The sequence below is a fragment of the Scyliorhinus torazame genome, chromosome 2 (assembly GCF_047496885.1).
Source record: "Scyliorhinus torazame isolate Kashiwa2021f chromosome 2, sScyTor2.1, whole genome shotgun sequence".
Taxonomy (NCBI): domain Eukaryota; kingdom Metazoa; phylum Chordata; class Chondrichthyes; order Carcharhiniformes; family Scyliorhinidae; genus Scyliorhinus; species Scyliorhinus torazame.
Window position 1 is genome coordinate 240,789,852 of NC_092708.1, and position 19,514 is coordinate 240,809,365.

Here is a 19,514-nt window from a genome sequence, read left to right on the forward strand (position 1 = left end):
CCTAAATGATTGGCCCTTTATCCAAGCTGTTGTTGAAATGTACAAGGCCTTGGCTTTAACTTTATCCAGTGCAGTGCACTGACATCCAATTGCATGCAAAAGTAGTTGTGACTTTCTGCCTATGTGCTGGATTTATCATGTGTTCATTATACCCAAATGCATAAATAAAATCTTCCCTTATTATCTTTTTTTAATAAAGTACCAAATTTTTTTTCCAATTAAGGGGCAATTTAGTGTGGCTAATCCACCTAACCTGCACATTTTGGGGTTTTGGGGGTGAAACCCACGCAACCATTGGGAGAATGTGCAAACTCCACACAGACAGGAGTGAGATCAAACCCGGGGCCTCCGCGCCGACCTTCCCTTATTATCAAAGTTAAAATGAATTTCCTTCACATATCACACAAACCACTCTATCTTCCCATTAATTTGGTTGACATTTAAAATAGAAATTTCCATGCAATTTATATCACTTTGCTTTTAATAACTTTGTGTGATTTGAACAGAAAACATATTGAATAGCTGTTTGGCCTCATCTCACTTGCAACATTGACATTCAATAATTATTCTGAGTCATATCCTGCCACTTCAAATTAGTAATCTGTTACACCTTCATTCACACACTTGATAATTAACTTCAGTTAATTTGGCTTCATGGCTATTTTATGGGAAAATAACATTTTCAATTATATGAAGGATTAAGAGCAAATAATTGCTGTAATCTCTTTTGAACCCTGTAAGATTAAAATGTTTGGCTGTATTAAAAACCAACAAAACAAATCAGTTTACAATAGTGCAACTCTTAAAGATTACTCTTGCAAATTAGGGAATTCTCTCTCTCTCTCTCTCTCTCTTTCTCTCTCTCTCTCTCTCTCTCTCCCCCCCACACACACACACACATTTGGGACTGTTCTGGTACCATTAATGTGCCTAGACTTAAATTAATCGAGTATTTTGTGCTAATGGCTATCTTCCAATTTAACCTTGTTCTTCAGTTCAATATTATTGACTCGTGCTGTGAGAATGGATGTTCCTGTTGCTGACAACATTACTAACCATTGGGATCAGAGATTTAACATCAACTTGTATTTATACCGCTACTTTAATGTAATAAAATATCCCAAAGTGCTTCACAGGAGCATTCTAAAATAAAATTTGATACCAGGCCTCAAAAGTAGATATTTGGTCCGATAACCTGAAACTTGATCTTGGAAGTAGGTTTTAAGTAGTGCCTTAAGGGAGGAAAGTGAGGTGGAGAGTTGGGGATTGGGGGGGGGGTTTGAAAGTGCGACCACCAATGGTCAAGCGATTTAAATCGCAGGTGCTCAAGAAGCCAGTATTAGACGGAAGTGCAGATATAGAATCATAGAGTCAGGCCCTTCAGCCCAAACTGGTCCATGCCAACCAAATAGCTCATCTAAGCTAACCCATTTGCCTGCATTTGATCCATTTCCCTCTAAACCTTTCCTATCCACGTATCTGTCCAAATGCCGGTTAAATGTTATCATTGTCCCTGCCTCAACCACTTCCTCCGGCAGCTCATTCCGCAAACATACCACCCTCTGTGTAAAGAAAAATTGGTCCTCCGGTTCCCATTAATTCTTTTTCCCCCTCTTAACTTAAACCTATGCCTTCTAGTTCTCAATTCCCCAACCCTGGGAAAAAGACTGAGTGCATTCACTCTATCCATGCCTCCCATGATCTTATACACCTCTATAAGATCACTCCTCAGTCCCCTACACTCCTAAGAAAGAAATCCTAGCCTGCCCAATCACTCCCTATAACTCAGTCCCTTGAGTCCTGGCAACATCCTTGTAAATCTCTTCTGCATTCTCTCGAGTAATAACATCTTTCCTATAGCAAGTTGACCAAGTCTGAACACACTACTCTAGATGTGGCCTCACCAATGTCCTGTATAATTGCAACATAGCTTCCCAACTTCTTGACTGATGAAGGCCAGGATGCCAAAAGCCTTCTTCACTGCCTTATCTACCTGTGACTCCACCTTTAGAGAACCGTGCACCTGAACTCCAAAGTCCAACTGTTCCACGATATTCCCTAAGGTCCTACCATTCACCATGAAAGTCCTACCTTCATTTGATTTTCTAAAGTGCAACACCTCACGCTTAGCTGTATTGAACTCCATTTGCCATTTCTCGGCCCACTTCCCCAGCTGATCAAGATCCTGCTCCAATTTTTGATAAACTTCCTCACTGAATACAGTACCACCTATTTTAGTGTAATCTGCAAACTTACTGATCAAGCCTTGTACATTCTCATCCAAATTGTTGATATAGATAACAAACCGCAATGGGCCCAGCACGGACCCTTGAGGCCACACACGCCTTCAGTCCAACAAGCATTCTTCCACCATTACCCTCTGCTTCCTACCATCAAGCCAATTGAATATCCAAATTTGCCAGCTTTCCCTGGATTCCATGTGATCTAACCTTCCAGAGCAGCCTACCATGTGGAACTTTATCAAAGGCCTTACTGAATACCATATAGACTACATCTACCACCCTGCCCTCATCAATCTTCCTGGTCACTTCATCAAAGAACTCTAACAAATTTGTAAGGCATGATCTCACATGCACAAAGCCATGCTGACTACCCCTAATCAAACCTTGTCTTCCCAAATGCCTGCATATCTTATCCCGCAGAATTGTCTCTAGTAACTTATCCATCACAGATGTTAGGCTTACCGGTCTATAATTCCAAGGTTTTTCTTTGCAACCTTTCTTAAAAAAGGGCACAACATTTGCTACCCTCCAGTCTTCTGGTTCCTCACCCATGGGTTGTGGGTTGGAGGAGATTTATTTTTGTCATTCATGGGTTGTGGATGTCGCTGGCTAGGCAATCATTTATTGGCCATCTCTAATCGCACTTGAGAAGGTGGTAGTGACCTCCCTTTTTGAACCGCAGCAGTCAATATGGTGCAGGTACACCCAAGGTGATGATAGGGAGGGACCGAGGGATAGTGAAGGAATGGTGATATATTTCCAGGACAGGATATAGTGTGTCATTTGGAAGGGAAATTGCAGGTGGTGGTGTTCCCATGCATCTGCTGTCCTTGTGATTCTAACTGGCAGATGTCACTGGTTTGGAAGGCGCTGCTGATGGCGCCTTGGTGAATTTATTACAGTGCCTCCTACAGATGGTACACACTAGTTTTGATGTTTCTGAAGTTCAGTTCTTTCGTCCACATTTGAACCAAGGCTGTAAAAGGTCAGGAGTTGTATAAGGGAGATAGGGAGGGAAGACACCATGCAGAGATTTGAAAACAGAGACTTGAATTTTTAAAATCGGAGCCAGTGTAGGTCAGTGAACATAGGGGCGAAAGGCAACTGTGACTTGATGAGTGTTGAGACATGAGCAACAGAGGCTTGGATAACCGCAAATTTGCAGAGGGTAGAATGTGGGTGACTAGCCAGGAGTAATTGGAACAGACAAGTCTGGAGGTAATGAAGTGCGACAGGAGTAAAGTCATGGGAAAGTTACAGCGATGGAAATGACGAAACTTGGTGCGAATATGAGGTCGGAAGCTCAACTCAGGCTAAAGTGTGATACCAAGAACAAACTGGTTTATTCCCAGATTGTTGCCAGGGTGGGAGTCAGAGAACAGAATTTGGAGCGGGGATCGAAACAGTGGCTAATACTGTGCTTTTGGATGATGTCACCGAGGGGCAGCATGTAGATGAGCAATAGGAAAGGGCCCGGGATTGATCCCTTGAGGGACAACTGAGGCAAGGGCGCAAGAACAGCAGACATTGCAAGAAAGCATTTAAAATTTTGTACAGTACCATTATTCATTGCAAATCCATATCATCACTCGAAGCGCGGTAGTTTTGTGCTAATAATCTGAAAGCCAGCAAAGTTTGCTCATATTTCCATGGCATTGAATCAATACAATGCAGAAGCAGGTCATTCAGCCCATCAAGTCTGTACCAACCCTTTGAAAGGGCACCCGACCTAGGCCCACTCCCCCACCGTATCCCTGTAACCCCACCTAACTTGCAAATCCCTGGACACCAAGGGAAAACTTTAACATGGCCAATCCATAAGCTAACCTGCACATCTTTGGACTGTGGGAGGAAACCGGAGCACCCGGAGGAAACCCATGCACACACGGGGAGAAAGTACAAACTCCACACAGTCACCCAAGGCCGGAATTGAACCCGGGTTCGTGGCGCTGTGAGGCGACAGTGCTAACCACTGTGCCATGCCCTTCTGTTTACTGTTGCACTCTTCGAGAGAACGACTTTTCATATCTAATCTTTATCTTTATTATCAAAAGTAGGCTTACATTAACACTACAATGAAGTTACTGTGAAACGCCCCTAGTCGCCACATTCCGGCACCTGTTCGGGAACACAGGGAGAATTCAGAATGTCCAAATTACCTAACAGCATGTCTTTCGGGAGTTGTGGGAGGAAACCGGAGCACCCGGAGGAAACCCACACAGATACAGGGAGAATGTGCAGACTCCACACAGCCAGTGACCCAAGCCGAGAATTGAACCTGGGACCCTGGCGCTGTGAAGCAACAGTGCTAACCACTGTGCTACCATGCCGCCCTTATTTGGTATTTGAAGTCTGAAAATTATTCTTCAGTTATATGAGGCATGATCTGGTGGCCTTGTCGCACCCAACTCGGGACATGATGAGGCCGGTAAATCTTGTGAAGCGCCACTCGTGAGATTTACAATCCTTGTCATGTCTCTAGATCTCGCGAGGTATCGCGATCTGGATCCTGCCCCCAATGGGCAGGTGCAGATTTGCATCTTTAAGTGTACTGTTAAGCTCACTGAAATAAGCTTGTTGCATAAGGCGCGGGACCAAACGGCCTCGTCGCGGATACCCCGAGCGGGCGCCGTTTAACATTGGTTTGTACAAATCCCTTGCTCCAAATGCTGGACCAGATATACCGGTACTTTGGGGAGGGGGGGGTCTCCAAGGTGATCGGGTGCCCCCAGGTGGTCAGGCTCTGGGCAGGGTGGTACCATGTTACTCCCGATGCCAACTGGACACCATGGCGCTGCCATCCTGGCACCCTGGCAGTGCTACCCGGGTGCCACCCTGGCAGCATCAGGATACCCAGGTAGCATGGCCAGGCTGACAGTGCCAAAGTGATCAGGTGGCATCTTGCCCATGCTGGGGATCGGGCCACGGGGTGCCCTGCCCTTATGAGGTGGGGTGTCATGAGGATCCCTAATTGGTAAGTTGGGGCATTGTGGGTCCGGGGCCTAAGTGTGATTCCACGAGGCATTCCTTGCTGAGGCCCAAAATGAAGCAGAGTCCCGTTTAATAGCAGGGTCGTTCCTGATGCTTGCAGCACCAGGAAACACCAGGCCAAATGTGCCCAAAACGCGACTGTTTCATTATCATTGAATCACGTCCATGGTAACAAGTGGTTGCCACTGGTGTCATGATGTAAAGGACAGTGTAAATTTTTCTGATGGTCTTTCCCTTATTGCAGGAGGGGAAGCAGCTGATGGACGAGAAACCAGAGTTTAAAGCAATTGTCTTGGAGAAACTGAAAGAACTGAATGATTTGTGGAAAGCTTTGGATGAGACCACCAATAAGAAGGCAGAGCGTCTATTCCACGCAAACCGGTCAGAGCTGTTCGCCCAGACCTACGTTGACTTAAACAAGTGGATGACTGAATTGGAGTTGCAGCTACGTTCTGAAGATTTTGGAAAGGACCTAACTAGCGTCAATATCCTGTTGAAGAAACTACAGGTAACTATGTTTCTCCAGCAGATGTTGCCAGACCTGCTGAGTGCTTGCACCATTTTTAGTTTCATTCTGAATTTATGAGGAGGCTCAAGTGGAGGGTCTGTAAATGTTGATAAAATTATCAATTTAATACACACGAGTGAAACAGCAAGCATGTGGCCTCTTGAATTATTTTCTCTTGTACCAGGTGTACGGTTGGTATTATCTCTCGCTGACTTAATGAGCAATGTTTATTTAAATCTCATCGTATTCTATTATTTGCAGGAACAGAATAACCTTCCACAAGGCAGAATCAATTGAATTATGTTTAGTCATTGAGTAAAAGTGCCAGTGGACTTTATCTTAAAGACACACCGGATGAACTGGCTACCAGCATTTAGCATTTACAAAAACATTTTAATTCCTTGCCAGAAATGGAATTGGTGTGCTATTTAGCTTGTGCAGTAGCTTGTGTCACTCAACAGTGCTGTACAAAATTAATGTCAAGCCTGCTGCTTCAGTCATTCTGTATAGACAGGAGGAGCACCAATCCTGAAAACCATCTTATCAACACCAACTTATCTCACCCAATAAATCATAGAAACATAGAACATACATTGCAGAAGGAGGCCATTCGGCCCATCGAGTCTGCACCGACCCACTTAAACCCTCACTTCCACCCTATCCCCATAACCCAATAACCCCTCCTAACCTTTTTGGACACTAAGGGCAATTTAGCATGGCCAATCCACCTAACCTGCACGTCTTTGGACTGTGGGAGGAAACCGGAGCACCCGGAGGAAACTCACGCAGACACTGGAAGAACGTGCAGACTCCGCACAGACAGTGACCCAAGCCGGGAATCGAACCTGGGATCCTGGATGTAAAAACAGGAAAGTTTCCAGACTCCATAAAATAATTGTTTCCACTTCAGCTGCAATTGGCAGTAATGCCCCCTTTTGCAGAGATTTTTTTAACTTTTGAGAGTTTCACGTACCTGCCGTGAGCCAGTGCAGCAAGGCAACACTTTGAAACATAAAGGTCGGATTCTCCGTCCCACCGCCCCCATTTTCTGGTGCAGCGCGTCCTCACCAGCAATGGGATTCTCCGTCTCGACAGCCAGCCAATGGGGTTTCCCATTGAGGGTACTCCCATGCCATCGGGAAATCCGCGGGCGTGAGTGTGCTGTTGGCGAAATGGAGGATCCCGCCAATGGAGAATCCAGCACAAATTGTCTTTTAAGAAAAGAAAATATTGCTCAAAACATTATCCCATGATATATTTAAGAGTGACAGTATTGTAATGTTCAACCAAAACAGTTGAAAATGGGGTTAATCAGAAATAATAAACCTTTTGAATCAATGGCCACCATCTAGTGGCCCATTAGCCGCGGGCACAAATCCGTAAGTCTCGCAAGTGGCCAAAAACAGGATTTGCACCAGCAAGATCTCAGTTTTAGATCTTCCCCACCCCTCGGCCTTTCTGGGTGTGAACCTGATTGCCACACATTTTAATAATTTTAAATATAATTACTGGGCTTCACGCTTTTGCTCAGCGTATCCTCCCCCTCTTCCCATCCCCTCCAGGATAATGACACGCTAGTGCAAATCACTACTGATTTTCAAAAGTGAAAACCAGTCTTGGCAATCATGCTGAGGCCTGTAGGCCCTGGGGTTGAGGGTCAAGGCTGGGCATTGCATCCTGGCAGGGCCCAAAGCAGTGCCAAAGGGGCACATGAAGGGGGCTCTGGCAGCGGGGTTGCCCTGCTCTGTTGGGAGAAGAGCCCTGATGCCTCCAAGGGGGGAGGGTGCTTCGATGTTGGCGTTGTGTTTTGGGGAGGGGGGCTGTCCCAATGCTTGGGGGTGGGGTCCCAATCTTTGTGCGGAGGGGTCAAGGGGGGGCCTTAAATTTAACTGTGAGATCTGTGCTGACTTTAAAAATGGCACCCAGATTTCAGAATCTCATCCTTTTAGCAGAATTTATTTTTTAGAATTCTGTTTACCTTTTGAAATATTTCTCATTGTTGTCCATGTTAGCATTGTTTTCCAACTTGAGCATTATTCCTTGAAAATTAGTTTTATTCCAATCTGTTTCCTTGGTTTTTGTTTCACTTATTTCTATCTCGATTATTTTTACAATTCTCTTATTATGTTATGATTGCTCTTGCCAAGATGTTCCTTGCACTTCCATCTCCCGTATGCAAGACACATCTGATTTGAATAACAAAAACAAATGTCCTTAAAACATAAAGAAGAGATAGATACAGGAAAATTATTTTGCCCAATGGGGAATCAAGAACAAGACAACGCAATCATAAAATTAAACCTAGGGCATTTAAGAATAACATCAGGAAACACTTTTTTGCGCACGTGTTGAATTCGTAGCTCCCAAATACTTACTGAAATGAAAACTTTTAAGAATTCGATATGTTTTTGTTGGGCAAGTGTCACAATGGTTAAGGAGCAATGGTGGGTAAATAGAATCAAATTACAAATCAACCGTGATCTAAATGAAAGACAGAGTTGGCTTGAGAGCCTTCCCATGTTCCTTTCATCAATGAAGCAAAATATCTGTAAATAGTTGAAACATTTTGGGAAGAATTTTATGTCGTCGTGTCCCCCCCCCCCTCCAAAAGCAGGTTCTGAGGTGGCTAGTGAGGGTCATTTGTATGGTACATGTCCCTGTGATGCTATAATTGATTAAGGTGCAACAATCGATAGGTTTCTAAGTTGCTTTGTATTTCTGTAAGCACATTGAAGTTAAGGATTTTTAAATGAAGCTGTCTGACTTTAAGATTTTGTTCAATGCACGTATGCATTCCATAAAATAATGATATTACTCACTTTTTACAAAAGCTGATGAAAAAAAGTATTCTTGAGCAGCATTGGAATTAACCAAAAGCCTATCGGAGAACATGCTTGTTAAGCAGCACCCACTGGTGGCCAAATGTGCATGCAGCTTTTTTAAGTGATTGGTTAAAGTTGACTGTTGCCAACTGCTCCAATCCTGGAATCTAGCAATGATGAGGAATTGATTATCGTGAATTGCTGGCTAACTCCAGCAGACCTTTCCTTGTTGGATACTTCATGACTTGTGTAGGTAATCACTCCAATCCTACAGTTATGTGTTAGCAAAACAAAACTGTGGCCTTCTACGCCAGAAAAACTGGTATCAAAAGGCCAAAGATTCAGAGCCCTGCAGGGGTCGTGGAGCTCGCAGCTCCAGCTGTAGATACGGCCCCCCCACACTTCCAGGTCACGGCGGCGGCCTCCTGCGGCTGCGCCGTACTCCATGGCGGAATCAGACTGTGGACCTGGACCACGGAAATAATGCCCCGATCGGCCGTGCGCCCGACCCGGACGGCCGCCCAATAAAGGCCCAGTCCCGTACGAGGCTGCCCCTGCTCTCCAATCGGCCCGCCCCCGACCATGGTAGCCGCGGATGGAGTTTGCAGCCGCCTCCGAGTTTCCCGAACGGCTGGGACCATATTAAAAATATGCCATCGGGATTTCGGCCTGTCGGGGCGGAGAATAGCGGGGTGGGCCTCAAACAATGGCCGCAGGTGGTGGATACTAGGCGTGGCGTACTCCCAGAATATGCCACTTTTCGGGGGCCAGAGAATCAAGGAACCGCCGCCGGTCCCGATTCCATGCGTGAAACTGGATTCTCCGCCCTTGCGCCGGAACTTGATTTTGGCGTTTGGGTGCGGAGAATCCAGCCCCTGAAATAAAAGACAGAAAATGCTGGAAATACTCAGCCGGTCTGTCAGCATCTATGGGAAGTGAAAACAATTTAACGTTTCAGAATGACCAACGGTCACAGACCAGGAACATTAATTCTGTTTCTCCATCCATTGGTGATCTGTTACATTAGGCAAAATTCTCCGTTTGGGAGACTATAGGCTGGATTCTCCGTTTCTGTGGCTAAGTGCCGACACTGGCGTGAGAATTAAAAGGACCCCCATGGAGGGGGGAGTCTTCAAGAGGGTTCTCTTTATTTAGGGGGGAGTCGTCTTTATTTGGGTGGTGTGTCAGGGGGTTCTCTTTATGTGCGGCGTCTCTTCATTTAGGGGGTCTCATGGGGGAACGGGCAGTGGCCAGGCAGGTCTTACATTGTGGGGGGAGGGTGGTCCTCTCAGGGACTTTGAGGCAACTCCCTTAAGGAGTTACCCCCTTGACCCACTGCGAGGTCCACTGCGGCAGTTACATGTTTGTCAAGCCCAGAGGACTGGAGAATATGATGCCCGATCCGCTAAGGGAATGCAAATGGATCTTAATGACCCATTTGCATCCTGCCACTGACACGGGGTGCGAACCCCAATCCGAACGCTAGTTGGGGGGGGGGAGGGGGGGGCAGAGCATTGGAAACGGGGCCCGATCCTGTTTTCTTCACTGACGCAGGATTCTCCACCTCACCGGTAACTCCACTACTGGCGGCGTGAGGTGCATATTTTCGCCCATTATCTGGTTTCAGTTATATATGATGTCTTTTTATCAAGCTACCTATTTATTGTCAAAAACAGCTCAAAAATCATTTTGTCCAAATCAATTTCATGGCATTCAACTTTCTTCCCCTGAAAGCTCTTTGGCCCCAGTAGAAGTATTCTGCTGTCGCCTTTCTTTAACTGACATCTTGTCACTTCAGTTCTCGGTATGTGTTGTAAAATTATAAAAATAATTCCATAGAACGGAACTGAACTCCGGTTCCTGGCGCGGTGAGGCAGCGACGCTAACCATTGTGCTACCGTGCCACCCCATAAGACTTTCAGCCAAAGACTCTGAGATGAAACTGCCAGTGTACTGGGACATAGTACAATTTGTGATTGATGTGCTACTGGTTTGTTGGTCAGTTATCTTGGTGCAGTGCACTCTTACTTTCCTTTTGAACAAAGGCAAAAGAACAGCGAACTGGTGATGTCTGAATATTAAATGTTTTTTGTTGCAAACAGGTGTTGGAAAATCAAGTGGAGGTGTGCCAGAACGAGGTGGAGGAGCTTCTATCTCAATCCCAAATTCCCTCCCAAGATGGACAAGTGGAGACAGACAGTAAAGAAAAGGATATCGAGAGTAGATTCTTAAAGTTGATGGATCCTCTGCAGGAACGGCGGCAAAAACTCCTCATATCAAAGATGACGTACCAGTTTTATCGTGACCTGGAGGATGAGATTGTAAGAAGTGATGTCTATTTTTGCACAGCAGACCAATTTAGGTATCAAATTATACAGAGATGTGGCCTTGAATTGTGAAAACGTAACACTTTTACATGTTCTCTTTTAGCTTTGGGTCCAGGAACGAATGCCTTTAGCAACAAGTACAGACCATGGCCACAACCACCAGACAGTACAGCTCTTAATGAAGAAGAACAAGGTAGGTGGTATGAGTGGGAACTTTCCATCGAGTGTTTCAACACAATTCTAGACTTGTGAAATTTAAAGACAGAACTATTTTCTTCTGCTATCACAGGCTTTTGACCTGTTTAAATTTATTTTAGCTTCTAGAAACCTTAACAGAAGCGTAAATAATGGGCTGCGCAGATCAAAGGCGTACACCATTGTAAGCAGTTCAGAGCATTACCAGACTAGAACCAGGAATGGGAGGGTTCTCTTACGAGGAAAGGTTAGCGAGGTTAGGTTTGTATCCACTGGAGTTTAGAAGAGTAAGAGGTGACTTGATCAAAACCTTTTAAGATCCTGAGGGGTATTGACAGGGTGAATATGGGTGGATGTTTCGACTTGTCAGAGAATCTAAAACTAGGAGGCACTGCTTAAAAATAAGGGTCGCTCATTTCAGACAGAAATTAGGAGGAATTTTTCTCAGGGTGTCTTTGGAACTCACTTCCTCAAAAGGCGGTGGAAGCAGAATCTGTTAATATTTTTAAGGCAGAGATAGATCGGTAGATTCTTGATTAACAAGGGGTGAAAGATTAGTGGGGAGTAGGCAGGAATGTGAGGTTAAAGTCCCGATCAGATCAGTCATTATCTTATTGAGCAGGCTGGAGAGGCCCATGTTCGCATTTTAGAACCGAACATGGGCTGTTACATTACTAAGCCTTAGAATAGGTGACCAATGCTCAACTCAAGGAACCAAAATCCAGTGGGCTTTAATTATCACAGAACAAGTCCTTATCCATTGCTAGTGCCTCAGTCCAAGTAAAATGATTACTATTGGTTTTTTTTTTTATTTTGGTATTTTTCCCTCTTAACAATGGGCTGTATGTGTGGTAAAGCACACAACATTTGTCTTCTGGCCCTTATTCCTGAAAATGTCATATCAATTTGGTTTTGTAGCTGACAAAATAATTAGCATTTGGAAAGTTTATCACTGGCAAATGATTTAAGATTATTCTTCACTTCAGCAAGATAGCATGATGTGTTTCAAAATTATTTGGCTTTCTTACTGCTGGAAGATTGGTAGTGGAGCTTGATTAGCCAGTACAGACAGAACCCTGGAGGTCTCCCTGATTTAAACCCCCTGTTGTACAGACTTTTCAGAAGGAGGTCCAAGGGCATCAACCTCGCATTGATGATGTGTTAAACAGAGGGACGGCGATGATTGTGGAGGGGAGGCCTGATTCGGGTGCTATCGAGGAGCAGCTGACAGAGTTAAAGGAATTGTGGGGCAAGCTGCAGGAGGAAACCGAGAAAAGACAAAAACGTCTGGAAGGTGCAAATGAAGCCCAGCAATATTACGTGGATGCTGCAGAGGCTGAAGTTTGGATGAGTGAGCAAGAGCTGTACATGATTGCTGATGAAAAAGCCAAGGTACCTATTTAATTTTAGCCACGTTATCATTTTACTGTTACGTATTGGACATCTTGAAGAGTATATGTTGGCAAGTTAGTAGTTTAGTACAGACAGTCCTCGACTTTACGTCCTTGGTGTTACAACATTTGTACATTGACACCCCATTCGACTTTATAACTTCGATTTCGACTTTACGACACCGCACCATCTGTATGGCTAGACAATTCGAACCATCTTTATCAGGATAGAAACATGTGTTGTATTCTGTTAACTTTCATTTGGTGCAACTGTCACGATTTTTCTGCATTTATACGTGTCTGTTATATTTGATATGTGTCCGGACTTGCAGAGTTTCAGGGCTAAACAGGGAACTGACAGTGATCAATGGCTTCATTATATCCCTTACACTAACCAAGGACCTTACGCAGTCACCTCAGCGACGTGACAGGGCAAGGGTTGAGCACATTTTACACTGCCTGACGCCCCATGAGTGATTTCTGGCCTTGGTTCAGGAACCAATCCTCCATTTACACCATTGCCTCATGGAAAAAATATATTGCGACTTGCGGCGCTTCGACTTACATCATGGTTTTTAGGAATCAATTATGTCGTAAGTCCGAGGACTGCAGCGAACCACATTTCCATTATCGTGAAACAACATGCTTTCCAGCATAATTAGGATGTTTTTGAAATATCCTGAGAAGAAAGCATAACTTGTTTTCTGCTTTTAGTGACTTAGTGGGTGTTCTATATAAGAAATTTGCGTGCAAGGTAATCGGTGACAGTAATTTTGTCAACCATGTGTGTCTCATCTATTAAAGGTAGGTAGAGGAATTCATTAATTATAGTGTTCAAAAATAATGGTTAACAAGGATTACACTTTAAAGGACTTGAGGACAGTTAAGCCAGGCAGTCTTGTTTGAGGGTAATAGCTTTGGGGTAAGTTGATACAAGTCGTTAGATGGGTAAACTGTTTTTGAGGGATTCGGGGATGATAAGTCCTGAAGCCTTATCTGTGACATGTACCTTCTGATGTCGACAAAATATGGTGCATTAAGGAGCATGTGGTTTACAATTTCTTCAGAGGCTTCGGAAGGTAGATCTAAAACCTGATCTAGTTAGACCAATCACCTAAACTAGATTCAGTAAAGCAAGTTTCATATATTCTGCCATTGAGTGTCTTATGCTAACTTGGAAGATGCCTTTGTAGACCATAGAGAAGAAAGGAGCTGAATGACTCTGATTGATAAAGGCATCACCAAGAAATAAGCACTCCCTTCTCGTGCAGTCTAAATTGTTGTTCCCTTTACTTTTGGTATTTTTGCAGATTGTCCTGATGAGTGCAAGATGAAAAGCTTTGACATTCTTTTTTTTTTTCAAGCAGTAGGCAAATTCTGTCCTCCCAAATGACAATTTATTTAATGAACTGAATTTAAATTTCTATGGGCACATTTTCTGGTTTGTTAGCCCAGGTGTCTGGATTACAAGTCCTGTAGGCATAGCCACCAAGCTACCGTCCCTGGTAAACGCACTCACCAACTTTCCTCTTGGTTCTTTAGGATGAAGCTTGTGCGACTGCAATGTTGAAGAAACATCTGATCCTGCAGCAGGCTGTACTAGATTATGGGAAGATTATCCATGAGCTGGCAGACAGGGCCCAGAAACTTCTTACTGAAGAGCACCCTGAAGGGTGAGTAGCAACGTTGTGGTCACCTTGAACCTACAGAAAGCTCACCAAAGCCATTAACTAATTATACTAATCAGAGAAAGTTTTATGGCAAAAAGAGCACAATTATGAAGTTGGGTTTTCTTTTTTTAACGTTGAAGTGTGTGGTTTAAATTATTTGAATTTGTTGTTAGTGAAAGGAACATAGATCAATAAAATCCCTGTGTAACACACTCTCTGGTGGGTCTAAGACTTTGGGAGGATCAACTCATCATCATGGACTGTGTTTTTCAAAATTTGACAGAAATGCAAAATACATTCTACAAAGCACCCAAAAGGAACGGTGACCAGAGTTTAATTTGAAAAGAAAGTCAGTCCTACATATTTCCCGTTTATTATTTTGACACCAACAGGTCTCCATTGTCTGAGTCTGGACAATATAATGATCTTGAGCTGCTAACCTGACCAATCCCTGGAAAGCCAGCTTTGCTGTAAATAGGCAAATCTAGGAAACTGTTGCTGTTATGCACAGTAATCATTAACCAGAAGGCCAGTGGGACTCCCATTTACAATGCAAGCTGCAGGTTAATGACTGTCTTAATTTCCCTTATATTGCATCAAGCAAAGCGTGATATCTGGGATATGACAGAGATACGTTAGATCCAATATTTGAAATGACATACAGGAGTTACAATAAGAGTTTATTTGATATTTATATGAGCCTTTACAGTAAATTAAATATAGAAGCATATGAAATAACACCATGGTCTAAATCTTCCTGTCCTGCCCACCGTGGGAATCGTCACATGCAGGACTAGAAAATCCTGCCCCATCTAACTATTATTTGTGAGAATATGTTTAATTCAGTCAGTTCAAGTCTGTTAGCCTCTGAAATCCGAGCGTCCAGTGTGCAAATTTCAGCAAAATGCACTCCATTAAATTTACTCCACTTTCTGGATGGCGCAGTGGTTAGCACTGCTGCCTCACAGCACCAGGGACCCAGGTTCGGTTCTGACTTTGGGTGACTGTGTGGAGTTTGCACATTCTTCCTGTATTGTGCATGGGTTTCCTCCGGGTGCTGCAGTTTTCTCTCCCAGTCCAAAGATATGCAGGTTAGGTGGATTGGCCGTGTTAAATTGTCCCTTAGTTTCCAACGCTTGGGTGGGGTTATGGGAATAGGGTGGGAAATTGGGCCTAGGTAGGTTGCTCTCTCAAAGGGTTGGTGCAGACTCGATCGGCCGAATGGCCCCCTTCTGCACTGTAGGGATTCTATGACTCTGCCCTGCTTTTAGTGTGCTGTAATTATGTTCCAGTCAGTTAAATGGGTTTTAATAGCGTTGACCTTGAGTTGGGAACTGCAGTGCAGTTGAAAAGTTGATTTCCCTCCATGGAATTGTTATGGCTGCTCTTGATTGCATACATGAGATACCTGAATTAATCACATAGACAATTGGTGACAAAAGTGTAAGCATAGGAACAGGAGTCGCCCATTTGGCATGTTGAGCCAGTCCCACTATTTTTAGAAGCCATGAAAGCTCAAGCCTGCATTTTATCCAAGACTTTAGTAATTCCCAAGTAAGTATTTATTCCCCTTGTATTGACTCTCACTAGACTTTGCAGCTCTGGCTCTAAAGGGCATTATGTTCCCCAATCCCGCAACTCGTGTGAAGACATTTTTGAGTTACATGGATTCAACAGCACAGAAACAAATCATCTGGCTCCATTGCTCTATGCTTAGTGTTTTGGTGTGGACCTTCTCAACCTGAGGGCCCATATCACATGACACTAAATGGGGGAGGTGATGACATAGTGGTGCTGTTACTAAACAAGTAATCCAGAGACCCAGGGTAATTAATGCACTGAGGATTCCCACCAGGGCAGATGGTGAAATTTGAATTCGATATAAAGAAAAATCTGTGAATTTTTTACAAAGTCTAATGATCACCATGAAACCATTGCTGAACCATCTGGTTCACTAATGTCCTGGAGGGTGTGGTGATATACATCACTGTAAATACACAAGGGGTTAATGTAAATACACTACGACTCAGTAAACACGAGAGGGAGCACCAGAAACGTCATGACATGCAGACATACAGGTAATGGACACATAGAATAGGACACAACCAACGGGCAGTCAAGACACCCAGAGGTGACACTACCACAAGGGGGCATTACGGTAGCACAAGTGATTAGCACTGTGGCTTCACAGCGCCAGGGCCCCAGGTTCGATTCCCCGCTGGGTCACTGTCTGTGTGGAGTTTGCACGTTCTCCCCGTGTGTGCGTGGGTTTTCTCCGGGTGCTCCGGTTTCCTCCCACAGTCCAAAGACGTGCAGGTTAGGTGGATTGGCCATGCTAAATTACCCGTAGTGTCCATAAGGGTTGGGAGGGGTTATTGGGTTGCGGGGAAAAGGTGGAAGTGAGGGATTAATGTGGGTCGGTGCAGACTCGATGGGCCGAATGGCCTCCTTCTGCACTGTATGTTCTATGTAATCTATGTAAACCCATATATAAGGACAGGGCACACATGCTCTGTCACTTTCCACAGGCAACACTTAGAGAGTAGGACAGGGGCCGATCAGAAGCATCACACCCACCACGTGGCTTAGAGCAGTCTGGTTAGTTAGACTGAGTTACGATAGCAAGATTAGCAGGAGAGTCAAACTTCTAGAGAACTGTGCTAATGGTTCAATAAATCACATTGAACTTACTTCAAAGTCTGGAGTATCTTTTGGTCAAAGTTGCATCGAGTTGCAGCCTGTGTTATCCCAGAGTACATAACACAACATGGTACCAGTAGTGCCTGTTGAATCTATATAGTTCAACTCAGCAAGATCCGTGACTACCAGCAACAGCACCCAGGCAAGATGATCGAGATTCCGATTCCTCAGCAGCTCCGGGAGCACGGCAATCTCAGTGCCAACTGGCGTGCATTCAAGCAGAGATTTGAGATTTACATGGTAGCATCCGACCTAGATGGCGTGGCCGATGCTGAGAAGATAGATCTTCTACTCGCCATTGCGGGTGAAAGTGCAACAGAAATCTTCAACTCCTTCAAGTACTCCAAAGGGCAGGACAAGAGAGACTTCCAGACAGTCCTGGACAAGTTTGAAAACTACTGCGAGGTGAACACAACAGAAACGGTAAAACTGGCGCCTATACTCACCACGAGGCAAAGGTAGGCTTGCAACAGAAGCAAACGGCAATTTTGATTGGCAGCCATCTTGCGCAAGGAGCCACACATACGCAGTTCCCGAGAAGACGCGAACTGGCGAAAGTGTTTTGCGCATGCACGAGAAGCCGCGCATGCGTCGTTGCGAAAAGAGCGCATAGTGAAGGAAAAGTGATCTGCGCATGCGCAATCCATTTCTACGCTCTACGTCACAAGCGTCATGATGTCAGAGGCCCCGGACCACGTCCACTTAAAGGGGAAATGTCCAAAAATAGTGGAAATAATGTTAAAGCCAGAAAACACAATTCTTTCACCTGGAACGACAGCACAATGCCTGAACTTCAACCAGTAGCTGAAAGTAACCTCCGCAGAACCCTGCAACAAGCAGTTAGCACCGCCCCAAGAGATGATTTAGTCCTTGAAGACTACGACTCAGACGATGATTTCATCATTGGACGTGGCGACCTCAGTACCAAATCCAAACTGCAACGAGATGTGTTGTACATTGAAGCATCCGACACAGACATGGACGAGTTCTTCGGATTTGAGGATCCTCAGCCCAGCATAGACAACATCATGACCCATGAGTACAGGATTCTGCTGCGGCCTGACGCCAAGAGACAGAGAATGGTACAAGCCCACAGAGAGCGGCCTGATGCCAAGAGAGTGGTCCACACACCACAAAGAGCCCCCGACTCCACACAGAAAACGATGACAGACTCCACAGCGAGACCACTGCACGACGCCGTTGAGAGCGCACAGATCGACACCACAATGAGACCACTGCATGACTCCACACAGGGAACGATGCCAGACTCCACAGAGCGAGAGGTACAAGCCTCCATAGCGAGCTCGTTGACAGACTCCACGATGGAAGCAACACAAGACTCCAGAGCACAGTCCTTGCATGAACAAGACCATGAAGGTCTAGTAACCTTATCTGAGCAACCAGCAGCAGACGCTGCAAGTCTGCCACGCTCAAGCGCACAAAGACGACTGTGACAGTCTACCATGCTCACATGAACAACAAAAAGACTATGACAGTCTACCCAGATTATGTGAGCCACCAGAAGAAGACCCTGACAGTCTACCCAGCTCATCTAACCGACAAGAAGACACTGAAGGTCTACCCACTGTATGTGCGACAAGTGACAAAGGCTTCACAATCCCCATACAAGATGTGCGATATCTCAGCGAGACTGACAGATCTCAGCTAGTATGTACAGAGGCACTCGACAATCAAAGTGAGGCTACTAGTGACTCCAGTGACACCACGTTAATTCAAACCTCATCTACTCGAGCCTCTCCACAAGAACCTGAAATGACTCCAGATGGGGAGCATCAAGAAACCAAAGGTGATTCAGGTGAACCAGAAAGGGCTCCAGAAGGGGAGCATCGACCAGCCAAAGATGATTCAAGTGAACCGGACATGACTCCAGACGGGGAGCGCCGAGGAATCAGAGACGGCACGCTCAATGAAACAGCAGATGCCACAAAGGACACTGACACAAGTAACTTTGTGAAGGACTCGAATTCTCCACTTGTGTGGTCATTGAGTGCAACAAACACAACAACAAAACCTACAAAAACAACAATAAGAAGCGTACCAGAGGCAACAAACACAACAACAAGCATGTCAATAACAACAATGACAACAACAATAGAACAACAACTGGTACGACATGGTAGAACTCTGCCCATGAAGGACGATGTTACTGCTCAGCTCAAAACAATGGCGAGAGTGCAAACATACCATGGCATGTCAACACATCTTACCAATTCACGTTTGCTAGACTACGGACGAGCAAACCAGCTTTCAGGAAAGATGTCATCAAGAATTGCTACCAGAAGCGTTTAAAAAAAAAAAAAGAGTCCATCTCAGACAATGAAGTGATTTGACCATTTGAACACCTCCTGATGACTTCTTGGTTACGCAAACACCCGGACACTGACGGCATTCACAAGGGAATGACAACATCAACATCGACACTTCAATACAGCACAAGAAAGCCACTTGACCATGTAAATTCATGAACTTTGGACTCATAACTATTATTTGGTATTATATAATCCTCAACGTCATCATAACTATTATTTGGTACTGTATAATCCTCAATGTCATCATAACTATTCTTTGATCTTGTATCGTCATCACGGTCATCATAACTTGTACATGTCATCACTTATTTATCTGTTTTTGTTCAATTTTTCTTTA

The 19,514-nt window shown here is 44.6% G+C and overlaps 1 protein-coding gene across 6 annotated transcripts in view; it reads left to right on the forward strand.

The window, feature by feature from the left end:
- LOC140396798 (spectrin beta chain, non-erythrocytic 1-like) overlaps positions 1 to 19,514 on the forward strand; it is a 320,773-nt gene that overhangs the window by 185,961 nt on the left and 115,298 nt on the right. For all 6 annotated transcript variants that reach the window (XM_072485544.1, XM_072485534.1, XM_072485570.1 and 3 more), the window contains 5 exons: positions 5,479 to 5,742; positions 10,667 to 10,885; positions 10,995 to 11,084; positions 12,200 to 12,478; positions 14,020 to 14,150. In XM_072485544.1, coding sequence (XP_072341645.1) covers positions 5,479 to 5,742; positions 10,667 to 10,885; positions 10,995 to 11,084; positions 12,200 to 12,478; positions 14,020 to 14,150 — 983 coding nt within the window. The remainder of the gene's footprint in view (positions 1 to 5,478; positions 5,743 to 10,666; positions 10,886 to 10,994; positions 11,085 to 12,199; positions 12,479 to 14,019; positions 14,151 to 19,514) is intronic.